The 25,655-nt window shown below is 38.8% G+C and overlaps 1 protein-coding gene across 3 annotated transcripts; it reads left to right on the top strand.

Moving 5' to 3' along the window:
• The first annotated feature begins 161 nt into the window (after positions 1 to 161).
• On the top strand, positions 162 to 25,154 carry CBX5 (chromobox 5). Of its 3 annotated transcripts, XM_072406269.1 has the most exons (7): positions 287 to 423; positions 9,968 to 10,016; positions 13,810 to 13,923; positions 17,170 to 17,332; positions 18,637 to 18,802; positions 20,395 to 20,492; positions 21,370 to 25,154. In XM_072406269.1, the coding sequence occupies exons 3-7, from the start codon at positions 13,851 to 13,853 to the stop codon at positions 21,518 to 21,520; spliced, it is 651 nt and encodes a 216-aa protein (XP_072262370.1). In that variant the 5' UTR covers positions 287 to 423; positions 9,968 to 10,016; positions 13,810 to 13,850; the 3' UTR covers positions 21,521 to 25,154. The 3 variants fall into 3 exon arrangements, with proteins under 3 accessions (XP_072262388.1, XP_072262378.1, XP_072262370.1); XM_072406287.1 differs by lacking the exons at positions 287 to 423; positions 13,810 to 13,923 and adding an exon at positions 162 to 198; XM_072406277.1 differs by lacking the exon at positions 13,810 to 13,923 and having other exon boundaries at positions 270 to 423.
• The last annotated feature ends 501 nt before the right edge of the window (positions 25,155 to 25,655 follow it).

Raw genomic sequence — 25,655 nt, 5'->3', positions numbered from 1 at the left:
GGCGGGATCTATGACGAAACTTTCTATTAATTGGATCTGCAAAAGTGACCACTTGTGTCACGCCTATTTCCCCGCCCATTGTTTTTTTTCGTCTTGTGATTGGTAGATGAAGCTGTCAATTCATGTTTCAAACGGAAGGCGTCCCCGGTGTGTAGGGGGAACAGAACCGGGCTGGGGGCAGGGATTGCGGGAATTGTGGTCAGTAAATCAGTGTATATTCACCCGCTTATTAGCAGGTTACAGTGGCGGACATTATAGGGAATAGGAAGCCCTCATAGACCAGACTTTGTGGGTGCCGGGGGCGGAGCTGCGCAGGCGCACTTGGCCTTGTTTTTGGCGGGGTTTGGTCTGTGCGCAGAGTGCTCCCCGGTAGTGGCGCTCAGCTGTGTCTGGCCGGCTTTCTTGGCTGTCTCGTGCGGGAAGGTGAGTGGCTCACACGGGCACCTCCGCTCCATCTATCACTGCTGCATGCATCCAATACCCGCTACACCCGGGGACATTGTCCGGTCCCGGGGATCATTGTAAGGAGACAGAACCGGGCATCAGCGAGGAGGAGGACGATGTGCCGGAGGCCAGCGGCCAATGACTGCCCTGGAATTACTAGACCGGCCAATGGCGAGGAGGAGGGGGGCGGGATATAGCAGGGCTGGCAGAGAGCAGGTACCGGGTAGACACGAGGGCTGCTGCCCATTATTAGAGGGACCGGGACCTACACCGGGAGAACCCAGGACAATGTCTGACCCCCGATACAATGTCCGCACCCATACCCGGGGATATATACCATTACAATGTCTGCACCTATACCGGGGATATATTACATTACAATGTCTGCACCCATACCCAGGGTTATAAAACATTACAATGTCTGCACCCATACCCTACAATGTCTGCACCCATACCCGGGGATATATCACATTACAATGTCTGCACCCATACCCGGGGATATAAAGCATCATATTACAATGTTTGCACCCATATTAAGGTTCTGTAACCTCAGTACATTCTCTGCGCACACAGTAGGATTCTAGATGCAATGTCTATGCCATGGATCTTTAATCTCATGGTACAGCATTTGAGTCCGTATCGTAGTTACGTAATCTGGTGCAATGTGTGCAACTCTTACCCCACACTGGGGCTCTGAATTTAATATCAGCACCCTTTATTAGGACTCTGCTACCTTTCTCTCTTGTAATAGAGACTTTTCAGCCTCTTTTACACCCATACTCATCAGATGGTTGCAATAGGCTGCTTAGTTCCATATTAATGCTGAAAGGATGGTAAATGGCTCCAACACTTACGTTGCGCATTAGTTTACATTTGGCTCTGGTTTAGATTTCTTAAAGTAAAATCCATCAGACATCCCAGTACTGGTCAGTGCATGTCATGTGAGCTTTTCATGAATGTTACCTGTAGCTGGCTTAGTATTGCATATGCACTGTTTTTTTTAACCTGTTTGGTCTGATACACTAACAGAAACCAAAATAATTTGTATGTTTTGTGTATTACTTTGTAACGCCAGCAACTTTATGGATTGCATGGTGTGTTAGTGGGAAGTGTTATTAAAGCTACTGTAGAAAATTTTGTCATTTTCAGATTCGACGTGTCCTGTGTCTTTCAAGCTTTTTGTGGAATTGCTTATTTCACTCCTGTTAAGAATTTACCTGCATATTAACAGTGCCTTTGTGTACATCACATAAATAAATGTGCTTCAATTGAGGTGTTCCATGTGATTTTTTTTTTTATTTTTTGCAACAAATAAATATCTGATGCAGTCCTAGCCTAAATGTCACATTTCCTTTAGAAAATTCCATGTTCTTGATATTTGGGTAATTTTTATTTGCAAAGAGGGATCATTCAGACTGACCTACCCTCCGCATTATCTGAGCTCATGTGAACACATACCCTGAAATTTAGTCATGTGACTCTGGAAGTAGCCTGGAGCAGCATTCTATCAAGGAGAGGCAGTTAATTCCACTATTCTATTACTACATATTTATTCAATCAAACAAGAGTTGCCATTGACTAAGGCTTGGTTACACACGTGCAGTGGTTCTCGACCGATAATTGGCTGAGGGCCAATATCGGACGAGAATTGAGAGTGTGTAAAGCGCTTGTCGTCCATCGTCCGAATGACCGTCCTGGCAGAGCCACAGATGATGGACGACGAACAATCGTAATGAAAGTAAAGAAGGGAGAGAGCGCAGCAGGGTGCCACTCCATTGTTCTCCCCTCTCCATAGAGCAGAATGGTGCTGTAAGTACAATGCATGCATTGTGTAGTCGTTAGTAGTTGGAAAAGATTGTCAAAGATCTTTTCCAACGACAATTAACACAGGTCAACAAAAAATTCATTTTGATAATCATCCGAAATCATACCAAACTTTTCTAAATCAATTTTTTGAGCAGATTTCAGACGTACAGTAACACGTAACACATTCTTAGGTATTATTACTATTACTATTATACTATTATAGTTAACTTTGTACATTTGTGTATTTTGTACTAAAACGTAAGCACTATTGAAGTGAATGTTAATACATTTTCAGTGTGAAGTAACATAAGGCATACTGTGGTATAGATCTACAGTGTCAGTCAGGTACCATTGTTTCTTCAGAAATGCTTAGAGTATGATTTTCTTGTGTACTCTTTGTCTGGATTTTCGCATTACAGCATCCAGCAGTAGTCAGCCATCATACTTTCATTCCAGAAACCTTGGTAGCGGTGCTCCAGTAACTGAATGTCCTGGTAAAAGCGTTCACCTTGTTCACTCACCATATCAAGATTTTCCGGCATGAATTTCAGTTGGAGTGCAAGAAATTTTTAATGACATGCGACAACCCAGTTTCTGGTATGAATCAAGCAGATTCTGAACTCCTTCCTTGTATGCACAAGACTTAAGCTGCGTACACACGTGCAATTTTTGTCATTGGAAAGGATCTTTCACGATCCTTTCCAACGACAAAGGACTACACGATGCATGAACGATGCTGTACATACAGCACCGTTCTGCTCCATGGAGAGGGGAGGGGGAGAGCGACGGAGCGGCACCCTACTGCGCGCTTCCCTTGCATTAGGATCAGTCGTCGTTCATCGTCCGTGGATCCGCCAGGACAGTTGTTCAGATGATGGACGCCGCCGACTACACATGCCAGATTTTCGCCCGATATCTGGCCGATGCCGATTATCGGGCGAGAAAAATCTGACGTGTGTACGCAGCTTAAGGGTTGCCCAGGAAATTTTCACACAGCCACCTCAATGCATCCCAAGCTTCTAGCTCAGCTGCTGAGAGAGATTGTTTGAAAACATCATCCTGCAAAACAGACTTGATCTGTGGCCCTATAAATATCCCTTCCTTCATATTTGCAGTGCTTATGTTTGGAAACTTATTAANAAGGTACTGAAAACCCATGGAGTTTGATTTACCCATGGCCTTTACAAGGTTCTTTGTAAAGCCTAACTTGATATGCAGAGTTGGCAAAAATATTTTATGCGGATCAATCAGAGGCAGCAACTTGACACTGCTTGTTCGGGGCTTATAGGTATTTCTTGGTAGCCAATCACACTTGACATATTGGTCTACCGTAGATCGGCTGTCCTACAGGCAAAGGAAACAGCAGTATTTTGTGAATCCTCCTTGCATTCCCATCAGCAAGCCAATGACCGTTAGATCCCCACAGATTATCAACTGGTATGTTTTATACTGGATTGCTTCAAGTAGTAACTTCATGTTGTCATAGGACTCCTTTAGGTCAACGGAATGGGCAATCAGTAAACTTGGTTTGGAATTACTACTATGCTAAGACTATATACTAAGACTGCTTTCAAGCTTCTTTTAGAGGAATCAATGAAGATACCCCATTCAGATGGAACATGCTCTTGTGACAAACTGGTAAAGAGTGCATTTATATCATGACAGTAGCACAGTGAGCCATCACTAGTGAAGAACATTATCAAGTTATGATTTTGTTTTCTGTCGTAAGTTACAGTTACAGCCTTTGCAAGCAAGTGCTTCTGTTTAAGCCTTGAAGCAAGAAGTTCTGCTTTGTAGATCACAAACAAGATCACTCAGCTCTGCTTGTGTAAAGATCTCTGGTTCTGAATCTTTATCGGCCAAGAAGTCCGTATCATGATTCGGGGTTGTAGCTGGCTGCAACTCCAGCGCACTCCCCATCACCTTCTACAGAAGCAAGTCCATCATGTGGCCGTACCGGAACTGGCAATAAATCATCATGGGGAACATGCTTAATTGCAGAATTGAGGCTGGGATATACAATTGTGTGCTTAGTTTTACCTGAGAATCCACTTTTGTTGACGTGGCAAAAATAGTCGATTAGACGGTCTCGCTGTTCTCGCCACACAATTGGGATTGCAAAATGGCATTGCTGCTTTATGCCAATTTAGCCAGTCATGCATCTGTACCGTTGGAACAACTGGTACAGATGACATGTGGAGCCCAAGATTTATCCTGGTCACCAAGTGGACAGCCGAAATATAATTTGTATATCTTTTTAGGTTCTGTGGTAATTTGGCGACGTTGTGCTTTCGTCATGAATGAACCTTGCACGTAACAGAAACTGTCTGGATCATTAAGGCAATTTCTAGGCATGATGACAAATGAAATCAATTGCAGTTAATGTGGTCTCCTTAAAAAAGAAAACTGTCATTAAATGTTGTAATATTTTAATGCTATTTATAACAAATTTCACACAAAATAAAATTAGCCACATCACAAAAACTAGGCATGTTAAAGAAGAACTGAACACAGATTTAAAATCTGCATCAAAAATGCTACAAAGCCCACACAAAATTATATCTGATGAAAATGACACGTTGACCTGTGTTATTGCACGTGTGTACATAGCCTTACAGCTGGTAAGCTGTGGCTGGTGTTTCAGAAATATTTAAAATGCCAGCTTCAACCCTTTAAGTACATCAGCAAAGGCAGTTCTCCAATATTTTGGCCTTTTTAATTAATTTCTGTAATTAAAGCTAAACTCCAGGAAAAAAGTACATTCTGCTAGAGATAAATGGTTGTCTTAGAATACCAGATCCAGGAGAATTATTTGCTTAATATATTGCTAAAATAGGTTAAATTAGAGAAATAGGAGAGGGTTTTTATTAGTGTAAACACATAGATGAAGTGCAATCTGTAACTGATTTTATTTACAAGTGCGTCAATATTATGGTACAACAAGAGCAACTATAGTATAAGGTAGTGTGCGGAGTTCCTGTAAGGGTGGAACCCTATTATACCAGCAGGCATGCTTCTTCAGGGGATGTCAGCCAGAAAAGGTGAGCCCCTTTCGCCTCTTCTGTGGAATTAGAATGACGTATCCCGTAGGTATGAGGTGCAGTAAAAGGTTTAGATACTCCCTGGTTTGAGGAGTGGATACAGATGCCAAGGTTGTTGAGGAGTCCCAGCTTCATGGCTGTGCATTATTAAATACAATACTCAAATACAAAAAAGTTTGTTAGCAACAGATGGCTGGTGGTCACCACAACAAATAGAAGGGATGAACCTCTATGGAAACACAAACACTGTTACAAACCTTACATAGGGTCTACTCCTAGTACTCCTACTGGGTAAAACAAGACAGAAAAAGTTTTGCCTAAAGAAACACTTTACATTTTGGTGTTCAACATACGTTATCTTTTCTTGTTATAGAATATCAATATGTAATGTTAGAAAAAAAATATGTGCAGAAAAAGCCCAAAAGGAGGAGAGCACACCGAAAAACAAATCCGCACATTACAGTAAAGGAGAAGTCCAACAGTAATTTATGAGCAAGTGCTGTTACATGAAATACGTCAAGGTGTTTCTTCTGCTTAACATTCAGATCTCCATATAACCTCCTGGTGCTCCATCCTGCTTCTGGACTCTGCATATATTTCACATACGTCCTGACAAATCCAGGAAGATCGGTGAGCAGGAATGTCACTTCTGGTTACTACGCTAGTGGCAAAGGCAATGTACTATAATTTTGAAATAAATATAAAAAGTTTAGGCCTTCCAAAATAGTTTGTAGTTCTAACAGGTTAAGCTCTTCAGTAACAACTGTATTCCTTGTATTTAATGTGTCTAATTTCTTGTGGTGAATTTAAATAATATATTACATAGCTGTTTTGTTTTCAGGCAAAAAGGAGAAATAATTTTACTGCAAAAATGTTCATATTCTAATAAAAGAGCATTATTGTGAGATAGGCATTCCTTCATTCCAATATACCTTTGTATTATTTCTGAGATAAAGCTACACCTATTGTTTTATGGTTATTTCTCTGACTGTGCTGACCGAGTCTAGATTGGTTGTAAGTGATTCACCTCTGCTCGTGATCAGACTCCTCAAAATTAAAAATTGCACCTTGGTTTCAGGAAAGGAAGTTGACTTGGAAGTTGCTTGATCAGAGAAGAATAATACTAAGGCTAGGTACATACGTCGAGTCCGCTGATATCGGACGAAAATCAGACGTGTGTACAGCACTCGTCGTTTATGGATCTGTCCTTGCGGATCCACAAAGGTCAAATGATTGTAATGAAAGTGAGTAGGGTCTGCCTCCCCTCTCCATAGAGCAGAATGGTGTACAGTGCTCGTTCATGCATCTTTCAGTCTTTTGTCGTTGGAAAGGATCCTGAAAGATCCTTTTCAATGACAGTTATTGCACATGTTTATGTAGCCTAAGGCAGCGCTCGCCAACCGGTGGTCAGCAGCTCTGGCCGGTGACCCCTGAGTGGGGTCAGGGGAGGGCCCTGCTGGCGGGTGGACCACGTCCTCTGTACAAATAGCAGGCTCAGGGAAGTGACCTGGCTGTGTCCCTGGACACAACCTGCCCACTTTCCCATCGCTGGCTCAGATCTGCGATAGGATAATGGGCGGTGTTATGTCATAATGACATCACTACGGGGCAGGTCCCTCCCCCTTTGATTGACAAACGGGTTCCCACGCATGCGCGGTCAGGAGCCAGTAATTTTAGTGGTCCGCAGGACTGAAAAGGTTGGCTTACACTGGCCTAAGGAATTCATCATGAATGCAGAAAAAAAAAATCAAGCAGACATTGCTGTAAAAGTGTAACAAACTGTAAAAATGGTAAATATACTCACCTTTTCCTTGGATTATACCTGCACTGCCCAGAGGTAGTTGACCTGACACAGCAAGGTCCTGGGGAATACTGAGTAGCCAAAAGAGGCTTCCTGTATTGTGTTTGCAATACCCTGTTTCCCTGAAAATAGGACAGTGCCATATATTAATTGTTGCTCTAGGGCTTATTTTCGGGGGATGTCTTATTTTTTCATGAACAGCAATCTACATTTATTCTTGAACAAAAAATCAACATTTATTCAAATATAGTTATGTCATTCTGGAACATCATCATAACTCTCCAAACCCTGAATCCCATCTTGATGTTCTTGTGATTTCAATTTCCTTTAGTACCATTGGCCCCAATTTCTCATGTCTAGCAATAGCACTTTCCTTAAATGAGCACCTCTTGTCCATGTATTTGTATATATTGTAGTTTATTTTCGGGGTAGGGCTTATTTTTCGAGCATCCTCAAAAAATTTGGAAAAATCATGCTAGGGCTTATTTTCGGGAAAATAGGTTATTTGGGTTACCTTGCTTTCCCTGGGATCTTGCCACAAAGAATGTGATGCCCTCCCCTACAGTATGGAAGGACTTACAATACAACATTTTTCATTTTTTTCCCCCATCGTGGCACCATTTTGTTTTTTGGGTGAAAGGGGCTGTCATATGTTTTAAGCTGAACTTTCTAACGGTGCAAGTCTGCATTTTGTACAGAAAACTTGGAGAGGAGCCGATTATAGTATCATATAAATGGTATATACTATTTACTTATTTACTTTACTGTTTTTTGCAGACTTTGAATTATATTGATCGTAAAACTCTTACCCAATACATAATATCCATGATACCATTTGGTTGTAGAGAGGGTAATATAGGGCTAACTTAGCCACATTAGGTCTTTAAGGTATAAAAAAGTGTTTTCTAAGATTTTGTTTAACTTGGTTGAAAATCTGTGTGACTGAATAGAATCATCCTTGCTCCCAATGAAAAAAAGGCACAAGAAACAGTGATGGGTCCTGGCTATACAATGGTCATACATATGTCCCCTTTTGTCCATTGTTTTAGCAAGACATTTGCCCATCTGTTTGTCTAAATCTAGAATCGTCTTACAATCCACTAAAAGAAAACAAGGTTCATAGCGTGTTTTTTCCCCTTCTTACCCTTCTGATAGGATTTGCATGTATTCTGGGTCTTGGTTAAAAAGTCACAGTTGACAACCTATTTTTTTTGTGTTGTGGAAGAGCCATTTACCCGCATATAAATATGTGATATTGGTTAGTGTATAGATTTGTTTATACATAGATACACACACATAGATCTTTATCTATCTATCTATCTATCGTAATCGCATCTACCTGTTTTTGTATCACAATTGGTCTGGTTTTGCTTTATTGTTGATGCTGGGTGGTTTTGTCTTACTGGTTATTAAATGGTTATTTATTTGCAAACACCTTTTGGCTGAAGCTAAAGAGATGCTCTGTTTCTTCCCCAATTTCAAAACAATGATAAGCTATTTAGCAAATACTGTTTGCAAATATAGACTTATTTTTTCTATCTCTCTATCTCTCTATCTCTCTATCTCTCTATCTCTCTATCTATCTATCTATCTATCCCTGTTTTTGTATCACAATTGGTCTGGTTTTGCTTTATTGTTGATGCTGGGTGGTTTTGTCTTACCATAATGGTTATTTATTTGCAAACACCTTGTGGCTGAAGCTAAAGAGATGCTCTGTTTCTTCCCCAATTTCAAAACAATGATAAGCTATTTAGCAAATACTGTTTGCAAATATAGACTTATTTTTAAACAGAAGTTATGGTAACTATAAACATTTGTGTTTAAATAAGTTTTAATGGTTTCTTGAAGAGGAAGTACACTCCCAACTACCCAAAGCAAAAAAATTACACTTACCTTCAATCCCGCAGAGCAGTCGATCCGTCCTGAGGTTTTATCGGTCCTGTGTCCTCCCACTATCTGTCTTCGAGCCGGCACACCAGGCCCATCATCTTTTCTTCTTCCAGGTTCTTTTTCCTACATCACCCAATCTCGCGCCTCAGTTTGGGAAAAAAACTGTGCATGCGTGAAATCGGCAATTATTTTCCCTTTCTTGAAAGGGCTGCTTCTTTGCATGCCTGAAATGCTCGGGCATGCACAGAAGGAGCACCCAAGAGCCTCCCAGAATGCGTGATGTAGGTATCCCGGGAGGCTCTGCGCTCCTATTTATTCTGGATTGCCTAATAAAAATGGCGTTGCACTTTAAAAAAAAAAATGAATTTTTACCTGTCTACCCTTTTATGTAAAGTGAAAAATCTGAGTTTAGGTATGCTTTAAATATACGTGCTATATAGAGTATCTCCAAACACATAACAAACCGTATACAGGCATATCTGAGCTTGGTATACAATGTTAGTATGTTGGTTATGTCCAAACAGTTTTAGTGGCTGATTTGCTCCTTCCAGGCTGCTAAATAGAGTTTATAAAGCTGTAGAAAAAGTTTTGCTAATGTCGCATGAACACGCTATAAACATTTGTCACATGAACGCGATGTAAAAGCTGCCAATAGCTTTAGAATGGCTGGACGAAGTTTAAATTGGTAAAACCAGAATAAATGAGGTCTAGCTGTGGTAACTGGGTTTTCATTTGTTTTACGGCAGTATGGCTTGGGAAGTGTGATTGGTCTTGTTCAGTTACATGTTGTTGAATGTCTCCCGCAATACCACATGTTTTTATGCTTATCAAAAGCTTGAATGTCTGAAGTTGTTGTCTTGCAGTGTGTTAATGGCAGACATGTCTTCATTTACCTACATTATATAATCAGTGAAATGATTGTTCTGGTATAACCTGCACATGTATCAGTGAAAACTCTTTTTTTTTTTTCCAAAATGTTTTCCAGCTCCACCCAATTCAGACGTAGATAATGGACACCACTGAGGCACCTACAGGTACAAGAAACCTCTACACAATGTCATTGTTCTGTAAATTATTGTTCTCTTTTAGATTTTCACAAGATTTATTGTGTTTAAATTCTCTAAATATTTCTTGTTTTCTTCCCAACACACTCCTGAAACAAAAAAGATTCAGGAGAAAATAATACGTTGTAATACTGTGCTTGGCAAAGTGAATTGTACTTTAGTATCTAAGTACATGGTTGTCACCCAGATTGGACATATATCCTACCTGCCTTTGCTAATCTGCAGTACATGGAGAAGATTAAAAGTTTATATAAAGAAAAACTTTAGTAAAACTCACAGGTCACAAACTGACCAGGGCACTGGAATTTTGGCAGCAACAACAGCGACTTTCTGTACTTGCAGAAAATGTTTTTGTTCTGAAAAAATTCTAACTAATGCTTCCACTACATCTAAAGACCAGTAACCCATAACACATTACATTTTATTTGTTGAATGTCTTTAGAATGACAATGGAACTTTCATATTTTCATATGGAAAGTGGCTTTCTACGTATCATTTGCCAAAGCTTCACTTGATTAGCAGAGCTTCCAGTGCAGCATTGATTCTTCAGGCTTGGTGTGCTGCTGTGAAAACCCAGTCACTGCAGGGCGCAATACTGACGTACATGGTATTGGGGGGGGGTGGGACATCATCCATAGTAAGGTACATTATTACTCTTACCTTGAAATGTAAAATAGGGTCAGTGCTGGCACAGTGTGGTTTGAAGCGACTTGTGTACCTTTGATAATCGCCATGTTTGCTCTGTCTACACCCATTCAAAGACCCAAGTAATCAGGCCTTCAATCAGAATTACAACCATTTTGCATTTGAATTCACATGCTAGAATGTTCATTCTAATGAAATTTAGATTTAAATATCTTAAAAACCTTTAAACGTACCAATTTTCAGTGCATAAAGTTACAATGCATTTCCTATTCTTTTATTAACATTTAAACATTTGAAGAGACACTTTGGGTGGAATCCCATTTTTTGGAGTGTAGCACAATGAAATACGTTTGTGTGCAAAAATGTGCTGGCCAGGGGCTGTAACACCCTCCCCCCCTAAGCACTTATTGGGTTTGCATAACAGTAGAGTCTGTACAGTTCAACTGACGCAAACTATAGATGGCTGGGATCTGTTTTACAGTTATAGTTTAGGTGACTTCTTAAATTTCCATTTACACATAATGTTGCAATGCATGTACATGTTGCAATGCATTCAGTTGAATCTAAATAGGAGCAACACAAGTGTCCTTATAAGTAACTTTTATAAAAGATACTTTGTTACTAGAAACAAAGTTGCCCAACTGGCTCCATTTTTCTGTAGTACCTTTACTCAGATTAGGGGGAGGTAAAATTTGCCACATGGCTTTGTGTTTTGGAATACATTGTGTGTACAGCTTGTTTGTGATGTGGAAATGTGCACAGATTGAGTTTTTATTCAAATACAAATTTCAGCCACACCTGCTGTGTGAACATAAACACCTCCAGTCTGCTGAACAATTGCTGGTAGACCAACATTTGCATATTAGATTAGATGTAAACCCAATAGGTAAAATATCACAGGTTTCGTCTGTCTGTTAAAGTAATTTGAAAAGTTCCTTTTTTTTAATAGGAAACACCGGTAACCTGGCAATAGAAATCCAAATTTAGACATGTTCTTTTAGGGCATATTTATGTGTTTACTAAACGGCCAAACATTGTCATTCATGTTGCAATGAGCTGCATTCGCCAGCCCTTTTTTTTTGTGCAGATGACACATGCAAGTTTTTTTTTTTAAATGCAGAGGGGTGCGGTGTGTTTTCAAGGTACATTTGGGTGCCAGAAAAAGGAAAGGAATTTCCAGTAAACCAGCACATGAGCTGTTCCTTGCTGTCTGTGTTTCAGCAGTGCACTAACATGAAGGAGACATTTTTGGGTTACATTTGTCTTCCAGTTTCCATGTATTATTAACATATCTCTTTCAATTTAGATGAAAGCCAAAGTGGTGTTACCATTGTCTACACACTTCTTTGTATGCATGGGTATCTATCATTGCCATCAGCAATATGACCTTCAACATGCATCCCCCACTGGAGTGGCTGCAATGGTCATTTTAGCAACATTGCAAAACAAATGTCACCCGCTTGGAGTTACAATTTTTTATTACTAGATTTTTTTAATTGCTTCATTACTCCCTGGTAGGAGTAGCTGTGTACCTTAGGACAGAACATTGCTAAACAAAGGTAGTTTGACCCACACTTTCTCTTGTGTGCGTTATAGATACTTGGTTCTGGAAAATGGTAAAATGTATTTTTTCTGTTGCATAGATTATTTTCAGTTCTTGTTGCTGATCACCATTGTAATCCTCATCATTATGAATTAACATATGCTGGGTAATGTATAAAATGTACATTTGATCAGTCATTCCAGCCAGTGGCTCTCCAGCTGCTGTGAAAATAAGTCACAATATATTCCGCTACAATTTATCTAGGAATATGTTACTTTTAATTTAATAACCACTAGAGTATCTCCTTCTCTGTGGTCAATCCAGGAACTTGTATACAAGCTAAAACTAATAGGGCCAAAAGAAGAGACAATGGAGATCTGTAGCAAAGGTACTACACGTGTATTTCCCCACATTTGTTCATGTTTATTAACAATCCCTTTGCTCACTTGCTTTATTTCTGACGGAGTGTTCACCTTATCAGCCTGTACAGAACATTTTATGCACAGTTCTATCCTTTGCTAAGAAATCAATCAAGAGCTGTAATAAATGTAATAAACTAAGCTCCCTGTTGTATTGTAGTCACCTTAGGAATCCAAATGCTAGAATTTCTGTTACATTACACATCCTCATAGCCATGCAAATGTCCCCAAATATTCCAGCTTTAGGTTAAGAGAAGGTAAGTACCCCTATCCTACAATTCTGTTTTGGGTGCCTGAGCAAGGTGGGTGGAGCTTGTTGTACTTAAACCTTTGCACAAAGATTGGTATTAAGTATATAGGCTCTGATGATGCTTGTATATGTTGTACAAGAGATGTACAGACTGATAGCTCATGGATTTTCTTTTCCACAGGGACATTGGGTTATTATAGTCTCCCCTACAAATATAGGAGCATAGCATCACCTTGTGCCTAGTATCCCAATATAATAAAGTAACAATCTACGGTTAATTCCTAGATTGTACGCTCTTTGGGGCAGGGTCCTCCCTTCCTCCTGTGTCACTGTCTGTCATTTGCAACCCCTATAGCGTTCTGTAATATGTTGGCGCTATATCGATCCTGTTTAATAATAAATAATTCATCCAATGACTTTTTGAATGTATTGTTTATTATTAGTGAAAAGTATGAAAAAAGTATACAAATCCAATCGAGAGCTCCCATTTGTCCAGTTATTTCCTCCACCCTACCCAACGATCAGAAGGGTAGAATATCCTACATGTGTGTACTGTATTCTGACCTTTCATCGATCATTCACCATTAGGAAAAACAGTTGGTGTAGTACAAAAATGGTAGCGTTTTTTCTTGTGTGTACCAGGCCTGAACTTCTTTGTTGAACAAATTCTTCTATTGTTCATTATTGTGTCTGCCAGGCAGTGAAGGCCATGCATGTTTTAAATAATGGTTTTGTTCCTACTGCACCAGATTCCAGAATATATTTTTATTTAGAAATAGAAAAAAGGAGCTGCATGTGGCCATAAATATCTGGCTTCTTTTTAAAATGGTACATTTGTCTTGCATTATACAGAGATGTTTGCTTTTCCTTATATCTAATTTGGTTGAAAGATTTAACTTGTCACAGACTAGGAACAACATGGACTATTGCCTGGCCTGTGGCTGTTTATGCAACACATGGACCACCTTCCTTTCTACAACTTGCAGCTCCAGTGCATGCTGCCCAGCACCTTACAACAAGGTATTCAAAGTCTATAGCAAATGATGATTAGTGACATGACCATGTACAGCGCTGCATAATATGGTGGTGCTATATAAATACAAGTGAAAATAATAAGGATTAGTTTAGTATTTAGCACCAATGTAGTAAATCATTATTTATTTAATTGTAGTGAACCAACACAACTGTTTGCTGGTAATATTATGATTACTGTGTGGTCCTCCTGCCCTAGGTTTGATATGCCCCTATATCTTTTTTTTTTTTTTTTGCTCATCCACCCAAAAGGTCAGCATGATAATCATGCAGTATGCTGTATGTATCTTCGGCTAAGGTGCATAGATTGTAGCATATTCTGGAAGAATGATAACCGGGTAACAATGAGCCAATAATTTACATTCTTGGTGCAACATTTACATGCACCCTGAGATTTAATACAACACATGGCAGAATAGTAGTCACCAAAGCGCCAACTTTTCCGTATGCATGTCAGAAACCCAGAGCCAGACTACAGCTCTGTAGCTCCACTGTGCACAACAGAGGCTGTATGTGATTTCCTCTCCCCTCCCCCAGTCTGTGGGGGGAGGGGGCACTAGACTCTCTATTTCCAATCCATTTTCCAGGCTCTTTTCTAGCCACATGGAGGTAGCACAGAATTAACCCTCTCCATTGCAAATACACTTTTAGTTAAAAAGATTAAAAAAAAAAAAAAAAAAAAAGCTATAGGTTCTCAATTTTAATGTGAAAAAGGTTTAAAAGGTTTTAGAAAAATAATTAAACTAAAAATGTGAGAAATGTTATTGCAATGATGATAATGAATAGTCGTAATTTTAAAATCTTCTACAGAAAATACGTAAAAATGGCGTGTAATAGATTTGCATGTTTATTTAATTTGTTAAACCTCAGAATTTGTCATATATTACATAAGCTTAGAAGACAGACAGGTAAGACATAAGACAGGTTACAGATACAAATCTCTATCTATGATTATAGGTAAAGATATCGTAGCGTTACTTGTGTCTGCATCATTCCAGCCTCAATAACGCAGCACGATGGAGCTTGAAACAGCAGGAGGATTGTAGTGATGGCAGCATATCTGTAAGATGGTTGCTTATAACTTTAATAAAGGAGAAGTCCAGGTAGGATAAACCCAAAAATAAACAAAGAAAATTGGTCTGTTGGCATTTTTCCAGATTAAAATCCCTAGTGAAAAAAAAAATAGCCCATATGACAGTGGGTGCTGTACATAGCTTCTGTAGGACAGAAAGTCATAATAAAAGGTAGGGTAGGATAGTGACAGTAGTTTTCCCCCCAGATAATTTGATATGCTGGATGGAGGGGTGGCAGCCAGTGTATTGTCACTCCACTTAAAAAACGAAAAACAGCTGGGGGGTTACTGAAAAGTGGCTGGTGCGCCCAGCTAAAGGGGGCTGGGAAGAACACTGGATAGTATGGCTGAACATTGCAAGACCAATTTATTATTATTATTAGTATTATTATTAAACACGATTTTTATAGCGCCAACATATTACGCAGCACTGTACATTAAATAGGGTCAATAAGACAGGCCTTATTTGTCTTCTGTTGCAGCTTTAATACCCTGGAATGAAGATTGGGAGTAAAACATTGAAAGACTGACTCTAGTTCTGCATTTTTCTATTTCCGGTGCAGGACTACCGCAATGATGGACAAATGCTTTTATCATGGCTTTAAGTTGTTTTTATAAATGGCTAATAATTTCACAATAAGGACACCGGCTTTCCAAGCATGTGTTCGCATTTGGTACAGGCTGCATGCTTTCTTGATACAGTGATATTTGTATTCCTTTTTCAAGCAGCTTATTTAAAAATCAGACAGGTAATACTCTCCCTGTAAGTGTGAATTTGGTGCTTTCATTGGAGTTTACTGGGTGTTTTTGATTCTGGAGCTAATAAAGCCAGACAGTTGGATCTTTTCCTATTTTTTTCACCTGTGTGACCAGATTTTTTATTTCATTCATTTATTTTATTTATAGATGAATCTTGAGTCGCTGTGATCAGAAAAGCTCAGCCATCTACCCCCCCCCCCCCAATAGTGCCAACACCCCCTCCCATATTCCTATTTCCCCTTATCACTGTAATTGGCTGCCATAGTGTTCAATTGGAAAGTGCAGGAAGAACAGACGTTTGCCTAGGCATAGTTGGCACTGGTTTTAGCAATAATAATAGGGTCAGCGAATTTGTGGCTTTCTTGGGTATGTGCAGTAACCTCTAGGTGCTCGTGTTTAAATAATATCATGGGAGTTATGGGAGTGGACGTTTGGGAATTAACAAGGTTTGCCAACTTGTCAGTTAGTAGCACTTTGCTACCCCAAAACTAGTCAATCAGGCAGCATCCAACTTGAGTTTAAAGACCATTTTTAATTGTCAGAGCGTATATTAGCCATGGCAGTAGATATTCCTTCACAGCTAATCTTTTCAAGGTCCCACTATTGTTAATGACATATAAGTAAAGAAATATTTGATATTTACATGTTTTTATATTTTACAAAATGTAAATCTACAGGCTTGGAAAATCCCGGAGCCTAAATTTCACCCGACACCCAACTTCAACTTTGTCTAGATATTATTATTAATAATATTACAAAGTGTTTATAACGCCATCATATTACGCAGCGCTGAACATAGTCATGTCACTAGCTGTCCCTCAAAGGGGCTGACAATTTATTGTCCCTACGTTGGTCAGAATATATATAATTTTGCACTGCATTATTGTATTTCCTATTAAATGACCCTTGGGAGTAGAGAAAGAAACCCCCTATTATTGCTTTGTATATAGAACTACTAGACAACATTCTACTTAACTTTCACAATTTGGAGTTTTCCCAGCTGTTTTTTTAGGGGATTGTAGGAGAGCTTTGACAAAAGGACCATAAAGAGCTTACAATACTGCACAGGATCTGTTATATGGGATGGCGAAAGTTGTATAAGCATCATTGGGTACATTGAAGGACCTTCAGTCTCTAAAAAGCCAAACACAAATATTTAACTTTATGTTGGAGATCTCATTTGCTTTTCAAGTAACAATAAGTAATGATGAACAGTTGGGCTGAAGCTGGAAAATGCACAACAATCAGACCGTTCCTCACTTTTTTCCTTGAGTTTTGTAAAAGATTTCCATTGATTTTTTTCCTTTCTGGAATTGATTATAAATGTAAATGAGTGTATTATCGGTAACATCCGAAATATCAGTCAGTTCAATCTTTTCACTAACATGGTTTATTTTCTGCAGGGGTGAGGCCGAATAGAGGCACTGTGATGGGAAAGAAGACCAAGAAGGTATCTGACGAATCCTCTTCTTCAGAGGAAGAAGAATACGTGGTAGAGAAAGTCCTTGATCGCAGAGTGATGAAAGGACAAGTGGAATACCTACTTAAATGGAAAGGCTTTTCTGAGTAAGCAAGTTTTATTTATCCCTTCAGTGTAATTTATTATTTGCAGTAGGCCCTATGTCATTTAATTACAAGATTGGCGGTACTGGACTTCTGAGCTAGCCAGCATTTTGGAATATGATAATACTTTATACATCTCATTACAGTTCATTTATACAGTATTGGATAGTAAATGACAGATCTTGTTGATTTATCTATTCATGGTAATTTGCATTGGATTGGATATTTTGGAATGATGGTTAATATTGGAAACTTAACAAAGCAGGCAGTTGATCATACAATCCCCAAACCTGCATAGTTTAAACAAAAAAGGTAAGTCATATTCATTTATTTATAAATAAATTGCCAATATATTGGACCAAATATCTCAAGTACTGGTGCCTAATTTAAATTAAAGCTGGGGATTCAAAATATTTATAAGGGAACACTAAAGTGGAGGTCTAGACTTTTTTTGGGTCATGGGGGGTGATAGAATCTTCACACATTTATGTTGTTTGCTGTGTCACCTTTTGGGGGTTATTCTCTCACATCCACACACAACGGAACAAGAAGTAAAGTGAAACACCAATAATGGGGACACAGCAGTTGAGCATAACATGGTTATCGTAAGTCGCTAAATCAGTGGTCACTGATTAGCCAGGATTTCAACCCCCTTTTCTCTCCACATTTGTACAAATAAATGCTGAACCCTGGGATGAGCAAACATTGTGTAAGTAGAACAGGAATGTTGATTCTTAAATCTTGGTGTGTATCGAGGATTTCTTCCAGATCTATGCGGCAATCTAGTGTAAAACCTTACATCTTTGCAGGAGCTTCTTGCATCCCCATCACTGCTGTGCTTTGTCCTCCTGCAGTGGTTTTGTATTTGCTTACCCTCCTTTAGTTTTCTACAGACAGCCAGTGGTCAGTGGACCTGTTGTGTCCCTATCACTGCTATTTTTTCTGTGCAGCACTCTATATGTTACTACTGAATTTGCAAAAATACATCAAGTGCCCACACGGTTTCTGACGAAAATAGTTCATGTTTCATCCATAATTGTTCCCATATGTGTAGAAAAGATAAGACACTTAAACATTTATTTTATCTTTCGACACGTCGAAGTTAAGTTTTGGTTGGATGAGTCTTGGTTGTTTTGATTCACACAGTGCTTTACACTGTTGGTCAGTGGTAACAAACGTACAAAGCTGCGTTATCGGGCAGGTGGCACTAGAAGATTTACTAATACAAGCTGGTCCCTAATGATATTTTTTACCTTCTAAATTGCAGTTACTATATAAATATTTAACATTTCTGTACTCTGTTGAAGAGAACACAATACATGGGAGCCAGAAGGGAATCTGGACTGTCCTGAATTGATTGCAGAGTTTATGAAAAAGTACAAGAAACCCAAAGAAGGTGAACCCAAACCCAAGACAGAAAGCACCAAAAGAAAAGCTGGAAATGAAGAAATTAAGGCAAAAAAAAGGAGAGAGGTAAGATCATCAGCTCTGAGTAACTGTATATTCTATTGTCATGCCAGAGAATCCTTCCCCAAGGATTTGTCTAATACCTGTACCCTCTGCCATTTTCACTAGAAGCATTCCAGCTGTTTTGGTGGCTGAGTTGTTGCTTAATAAAAGATTAGTTCACCTAAAGCTGTCATATTTACAATATGAATAAAGTATCTATACCTCAGCTGAACAATAGGAAACAGTAGGTTGCCATATCCCACCACCCGTCTCCACCCTTCCCTGGACGTCTCAAGACAGCGCAGGCACACAACACCCGGGCTGGATTCTGCCCCAGGTACTTGTGCGCAGTGTCTTCCAACTTGGAGACAGCCATATGGGGGAAAGAAGATTACCAAGTGCACACACTCGGCATCATGCACCTGTCAAAACAAAGCGGTACTGGTTACCTCATATGCTGAATAAGAGAAGGAGTGGGAAAGAAAAGGAGAAAGGATGCCTCAAAGGGGGAGAAAAGAAGGAAAACAAACATGCATAAGTACCAGTATCATGCATATACAAAAAAAAGAACTCGGTGTCAATATTCAAAAGAAACAGTGTCAATCATTTTAGTGGCTTCAAAACAGTGTATCCAAAACAAAAGTAATGTAATACATTGTAACAAACAGAATTAAACATGGTATACCAATCACGTGTCGATATAGCAACTTGATTAAAAAAAAAAACAGTAGAAATTCGTAACATAATAAGCTACATGAAATAGAGCAGAATATTAATCCAAGGCATGTTTAAACAACGTGAACAATACTGATAAGGAAAAAAACACAACCTCAATATAATAATCACAAAAATAGTGGTACTTACTGTGTTTAGAAACACAATTGTTTTTTAAACACAGTAATTACCCCTCTCTTTGTGAATTGCCAGAAATTCCAAATTTATAACATAGTTGGGGACTTGCAAAATAAAACGAACCCATTGGAATAGACACTGGAACTGCCATTGATAACTTTTTAGGGTTCAAATTGAAGAGGCGTCATGGTGATCATCCTTTTATTTTTGATTCACTGATCTTTAACATCCACAGTCCTATAACGTGTGGGGACAGTTAAACATTTATGTTCTGGGTAAGTGGCTTATTAAGTAGTAAAGCTATGGCCAGGACAGCAATCCCAGATTGTACACCTTCAGAAATGTCAGCTTCTATATTTTTTATCTTAGTAAATTCTGACCCTCCTAGTTGTGTATACCTTTTCTTTATTTTCCCAGCAGAGTGCCTAAGGCCTTTATATGTTACATGTAGTCCAGGCAGAGCTTACACAGGTTAGTGGACAGCTTTGGGCTAATCACTAAGCAGGTCCTGCATGGCAAAAGCACCAGTTTGATTTTCTTTTTTTAACTGCTGCTTTATATAGTGTATTTTTTTTTTTTTGTTTTGGCCTTTATTGTTTAGTGGTTTCCTTCTTACTAAATTGTGCAGACACATTGGTGCATAATTTACATGAACTGATACGGTGATCGTGCACCTTATTCCAATCATAAAAACATCTGTTTTCATTTAAGATACAAAGTATGATACAAAGTTTGATTTTTTTTCCTTTTTTTTTTATACACAGAGCAATGATATTGCCAGGGGTTTTGAAAGGGGTCTTGAGCCTGAGAAGATCATTGGCGCTACAGATTCTTGTGGAGAGCTTATGTTCCTCATGAAATGGTAGGTACCAATTTTTTTTTATTTTAGTTGGTGCTAGTTTATGGTGCTTGGGATAAATTAACATTAGAAAGTAGTACAATTGATATTACAAGTAAGTATTCTGGTCTGAGTGGTACAAGTTTTAGCAAAAATAATTCTTTATCTATTTACTCTTCACCCCACCACCCTGAAGTAGTATTCCACCAGGCGGCATGGTGGCCAGCACTTAAGCCTTGCAGCACTCCAGGGTTCCAAGGTTGAATCTTGGATCAGCACTCTCTCTGTGTTCACGTTTTGTTCTGGACCCTGGAGTTTCCTCCTACATACCGAAACAAAGTACAGTAAAATCCTGGTTATCCAGAACTGGGATTACCACAAAAGCTCCGCTTTCTTGATTGCTCCTGCAGCCCTAGTGGAGCTGTGGCATGTGTTCTGCATCCAAGAACACATACCACAGCTCCACTGGGGCTGCATTATCAATTAGAAAAGCAGAGCGGTCCACTAATTGCTCCGCTCCGTGATTGGATGAGAAAAGGGAAACACTGATGACAGCTCAAGCGTCATCAGGGTTTCATTTTTCTCAGCCATTCAGAACTACAGCCATACACTGAGGTGTATAGAGACAAGTCTCCCCATTCAAGTCTAGTGCTGAATGGCTGAGTAACCTCAGTTCACTGGAAAATACACTTATCTGGAATCGGCCATTCCCCGTGCCAGATAACTAAGGTTCTACTGTAGTAGGTTTATTGGTATCCCTCACATTGTCATTAGACTATTGACTTTGCTAAAAGGGGACTGTGGGTAACATGGCTTTGCATATTGCTGTCTAAAGGACCTCACGATTTGATAAATGCCGTTTGTGTATTTCTAGTGTGACGCACATCATTTTTTCTTTTAGGAAAGATTCTGATGAAGCTGATTTGGTGCTAGCGAAAGAAGCCAATGTGAAATGTCCACAAATAGTTATTGCATTTTATGAAGAGAGATTGACCTGGCACGCCTATCCAGAGGATACAGAAAGCAAAGAAAAGGAGGCCGTGAAAAGCTAAACTTTCTTTTTTTATAAATATATCTGTGTAAAATATACCTCCCTTCATATACATACATACCATCACCCTACACATCTTCCTTGTCTTGATCCAAGCATTCTCAAGATGGGGAGGATTTTTTTTTTCTATTTTCTTCCTTTCCATATAACCCTTTTACCCTGAATCACTCCAGTGGTGGCATTTGCACAAATTCTGACTGCCATGAATACCAAGAGATAACAGCCATGGCATTATACCACTCTGGGAAGGATGCATTGTAGACATTGCCAGCTGCTACACTTTCTCCAGTTTTTAAACGAACATGAGAAATATCTTCAAGGGTGGGTAAGGAGGTAATAGTGAATGGTTAAATGTGCTCAGTGTTTGGTCAGTTCCTCCAGGATGAAATGTGAAAGAGCCTCCCTCTCTTACCACTGATCAGTCATGTACTGTGAAGGGAACCTTGCTGCTTGCTTGCATTTCCGAATGCTTGTTCTCTGAGGGAGAAGACTGTTTTTATTAAATGTCTGAATTATTTTTAAATATCTCTGTACTATGATGTAGGGTCCTTGCATTTTCGTATTTTATAACTGAAGATGTTTGCTTAATACAGTGGCCAATAACCGCTTCCCTCAGTGGAAAACTTTTTGTATATACATATCCAAAGTGACAGCGACAAGCACTTTGAGAAAAAAATGCAGCGTGTATGCAGGTCCTTCAACCTGCATCACGAAGAAGACCTCAAATGTGGAGTGACCATGTGGCTTTAGTATGTGTGCTTCATTCAGTGTGCCATATATTGTGACTGGATATCATGCCTTTAAAAGTCTTGTGTTTGGGGGGAACAAAATGCCACAAAGTATTGACTTCAATGTAGATGTAATGATATTTATTAGGCTTTTTATGGATATAGTTTCATCTATCATAACCTGCTACTCCTTGTGTTTTGTTTTTTTTAAATACGGTTTTAAAGTATTCATGGAAATATGAAGTATGTTTCCATTATGTTTCAAAACAAGAATAAGGATTCATATGTAACAAGTACAATTTTTAAATGTTTAAAACAAGTGTCATAAATGCTTCATTATCTGTTTCAGCTGCTGTGGATGCCAGGGAAGTTCATGATCCAGGTATTTATGTAGTATAGGAACATGAATACATGTTTTAGCTATATCAGGAAACAAATCATGTGAAACAGGGTATTCCCGAAATGAAAATAAGTAGGGCCCTGCAAAAATCATTGTCAATGTCAAGTTACCCATATCTTTGATATAGCACTCCAAGCAGAAATTAACCCAACGTTACTCACCAGTCCCCGTTCTCTCGCAGGCACCGCCATCTCTCTTCACTTGCGATCTTCTGGTAACCAAAGCTGAGGCTGCACATGAACGGCTTTTTTTGCCAGAAACCTTGAGCAGTCAGGCAGGTTTGGAGAGATAATTGCAGAAGGGACATTGCCTGTCTGTTTCTGCAATAATGACCACATTCACACATTTGTATAAGTGGAACTTTAGTTCTGCTTGAAAAACAATTATCTGATGCAGGTCACTGAACATTGCCCTGAATGTCTGAAAAAGAATCTATAATCAGGAAACTTTGCCTGATAATTGTAGCATACAGCCAAAACCATAAAACCACCCAGCTAATATTGTGTAAATCTCCCCTCCCCTTTTGACACCAAAGCTGTGATTCACTGAGGCATGGATTCCACAAGACATCAAAAGATGTCCTGTTATACCTGGTACCGTGACCTTGGCAGCAGATCCTGTAAGTCACGCTGTCTATGTCGGCCTGTTTTCCTACCACAGTGCATTCTGCTGCCACCTCTTCCCTTGATAAACTATGCACCCACCCATTCTAATGATCTAAAAGTAAGATTTATTAGATCAGGCAACCTTCTTCCATTAGTTCATGGTCCAGTTCTGACTCACATGCCCATTGTAGGCCCTTAGACAGATGAATGAATGGGACCGGTCTGTGGCTGCAAGGCCCCTGGGGCTATTATAGAAAGAATATTATTAAAATTTTTATGCTCCCCTAAAATGTACCTGCTCCTGAATTCATCATTTGTGTCTACTCTGCTGAAACAGTATGTTGATTACATAACATCCTAAAAGAATAAAAACAAAAACCTAAGTCAGAAAGGTTTTAAATGAATTAGATCACTTTCTTGCATTTATTCTGCTTCATTGTATTTTATACAATAGTGTACTTTGTTCTAATTTACTTACTTTTATGTATTCTTAGAGTAAAACATACATCATATTAAATTACAGACTTTATTTTAATGATGGTAAAGTGACAGCAAGCATGAATTGCACTCTTAGGGATCTGCATTTGTTCAGAAGAGCTGAAACTCCAGATATACATATATGTATGTATATATACATGTAAGTAGGCAGACGTCCAATTGGCTTAGCAGAGCTAAACTTTGGTTTCTTTCTTCCTGTTGCCTATTAAACAATTATGGACAGTAGGTGTGCTTCTTCAATGAAATATGAATGGCATCTGTAGTACACACTGTCTCTTTTACACCCACCATCACCTTACCTCTGCAGCAATTCCCAGTTAATATGACAGGCTGGATTTTATATTCTAAATACAGCAGCTGTAGAAGTTGCTCCTCACAAAAATGTATTTACTGGCTATCATAAGTAATGCCAAAGCTGTTACAAAAAAATTGTTCCATAACAGAAATTGCTCTGATCCATAGAGATAAGAGTTTACAGGAGCCAGAGCTTATAGGAGCCAGAGTTGAACCAGGAATGATGTTCATTCAGCACCTTTGGTAGACCAGAAGTTGAAAACAGAGCCTGGACCAGGGATTTAATTCTGGAGCTGAACACTGGCATGTAAAACAAATCACCTAAGAAACCACCATACTTAAAAGTTTGGCAAAATATGGAGCACTTGGGAGAAAACCCAATGGTGAAGCCATTGTGTACAAGAACAAAGGTGAAGCCATTGTGTACACAAATGTTATGCAATATAATAAAAAAGGTCAAGGCATTGTTTTTTTCAAATGTAATGTTTTTATTAAAGCGGTTAAATATTAAAAACCAAAAAAGGAAAACGCCAACGGTTTCAGGGTGCAGAAAAATAAAGGTATACAGAGGTATATTATGTTTGCTGTCACGTTACTCTTTTTAAGTTTATTGAAAGTTTGCTAAAGTTTTTATATACTGTCACTTAATGTATAGCATTGTTTTAGCCTGTATTTACATAACTTAACAGCACAGCAAAAATGTAAAAATCTAACCTATTTGGTGATAAATTTGCAGCAGACATCATTAAGTGTACTTTTGCAAAATATACTTTTCTGTTTTTCCATTTTACAGTATGGATGTTTGTGTAATGTATAGAGCCAATCTGCTTTTCATGGCTGGTGTATCTGCTAGCCTTGGTTTCCTACTGGCATCACTACATTTCAGCTCACTACAACTCATGGCTGCTTGCACAACTTAGTTTTATGCTGATGCTTTTTGTAAACTGATTTAGGATATATTTAAAAAAGAAAGTTTATAAATGTTCTTTTTTTGATGCGTATTCATCTTAATAAAATACAGGTTTATTGTCTGTTACTTTTTTTTTTAAATGATGTACTTTTCTCAGTTATGTATCATTCATTAAATAAAGTTGATCCATAAGCAGGCAATTTATACATATATGTTACCTTTTACAAATTGTATTTTTTTTTTTGGAATGGGCACAGTTCTGTTGCCCCTCTATGCAAAAATGTAAGACTTTGTTAATTGCCCTTATTCACATTAGCGGTGCTGACTTTTCTATGACGGGTGGAGGTTCCTACAGAATATGCCAGTATTGGTCTTTTTATTAGCAGGTGCAGAATTTGAAGCAGTGTCCCAAAGTTTGGTTCTGAAGCTGAGCATTGTAACCAGTAAGAAATTTACCCAGAACATCCTGCTTGTGAAGCCCTAGTAATGTAAAACTAACTTTCATGACTACATCCCAAGTAACCAGCTCCCTTTATGATCCTAAATACTTTCCTGTACATCTAAAAATTAGGATATGGATTTATGTAGCAGCAGACCCCATGACTGTACAGCCAGACAATTTGATCACATGATCTGTGCTATGGACAGAATCTTTTTCCAAAGTAAACTTCAATTAATATAGAAAAAAAATATTTTCCTAC

The sequence above is a fragment of the Pyxicephalus adspersus genome, chromosome 1 (assembly GCF_032062135.1).
Source record: "Pyxicephalus adspersus chromosome 1, UCB_Pads_2.0, whole genome shotgun sequence".
Taxonomy (NCBI): Eukaryota; Metazoa; Chordata; class Amphibia; order Anura; family Pyxicephalidae; genus Pyxicephalus; species Pyxicephalus adspersus.
The sequence above is the reverse complement of the archived record's forward strand: the minus strand, read 5'-3'. Positions and strand labels throughout refer to the sequence as shown.

What these genes read in the sequence shown, in the direction of transcription:
- CBX5 (XM_072406269.1), top strand. Translation starts at nt 13,851, where the DNA reads ATGCAACACATGGACCACCTTCCTTTCTACAACTTGCAGCTCCAGTGC. An exon ending in GCCCAGCACCTTACAACAAG is followed by an intron (nt 13,924 to 17,169) that starts GTATTCAAAGTC and finishes TATTTTCTGCAG; the next exon opens with GGGTGAGGCCGAATAGAGGC. An exon ending in CTTATGTTCCTCATGAAATG is followed by an intron (nt 20,493 to 21,369) that starts GTAGGTACCAAT and finishes TTTTTCTTTTAG; the next exon opens with GAAAGATTCTGATGAAGCTG.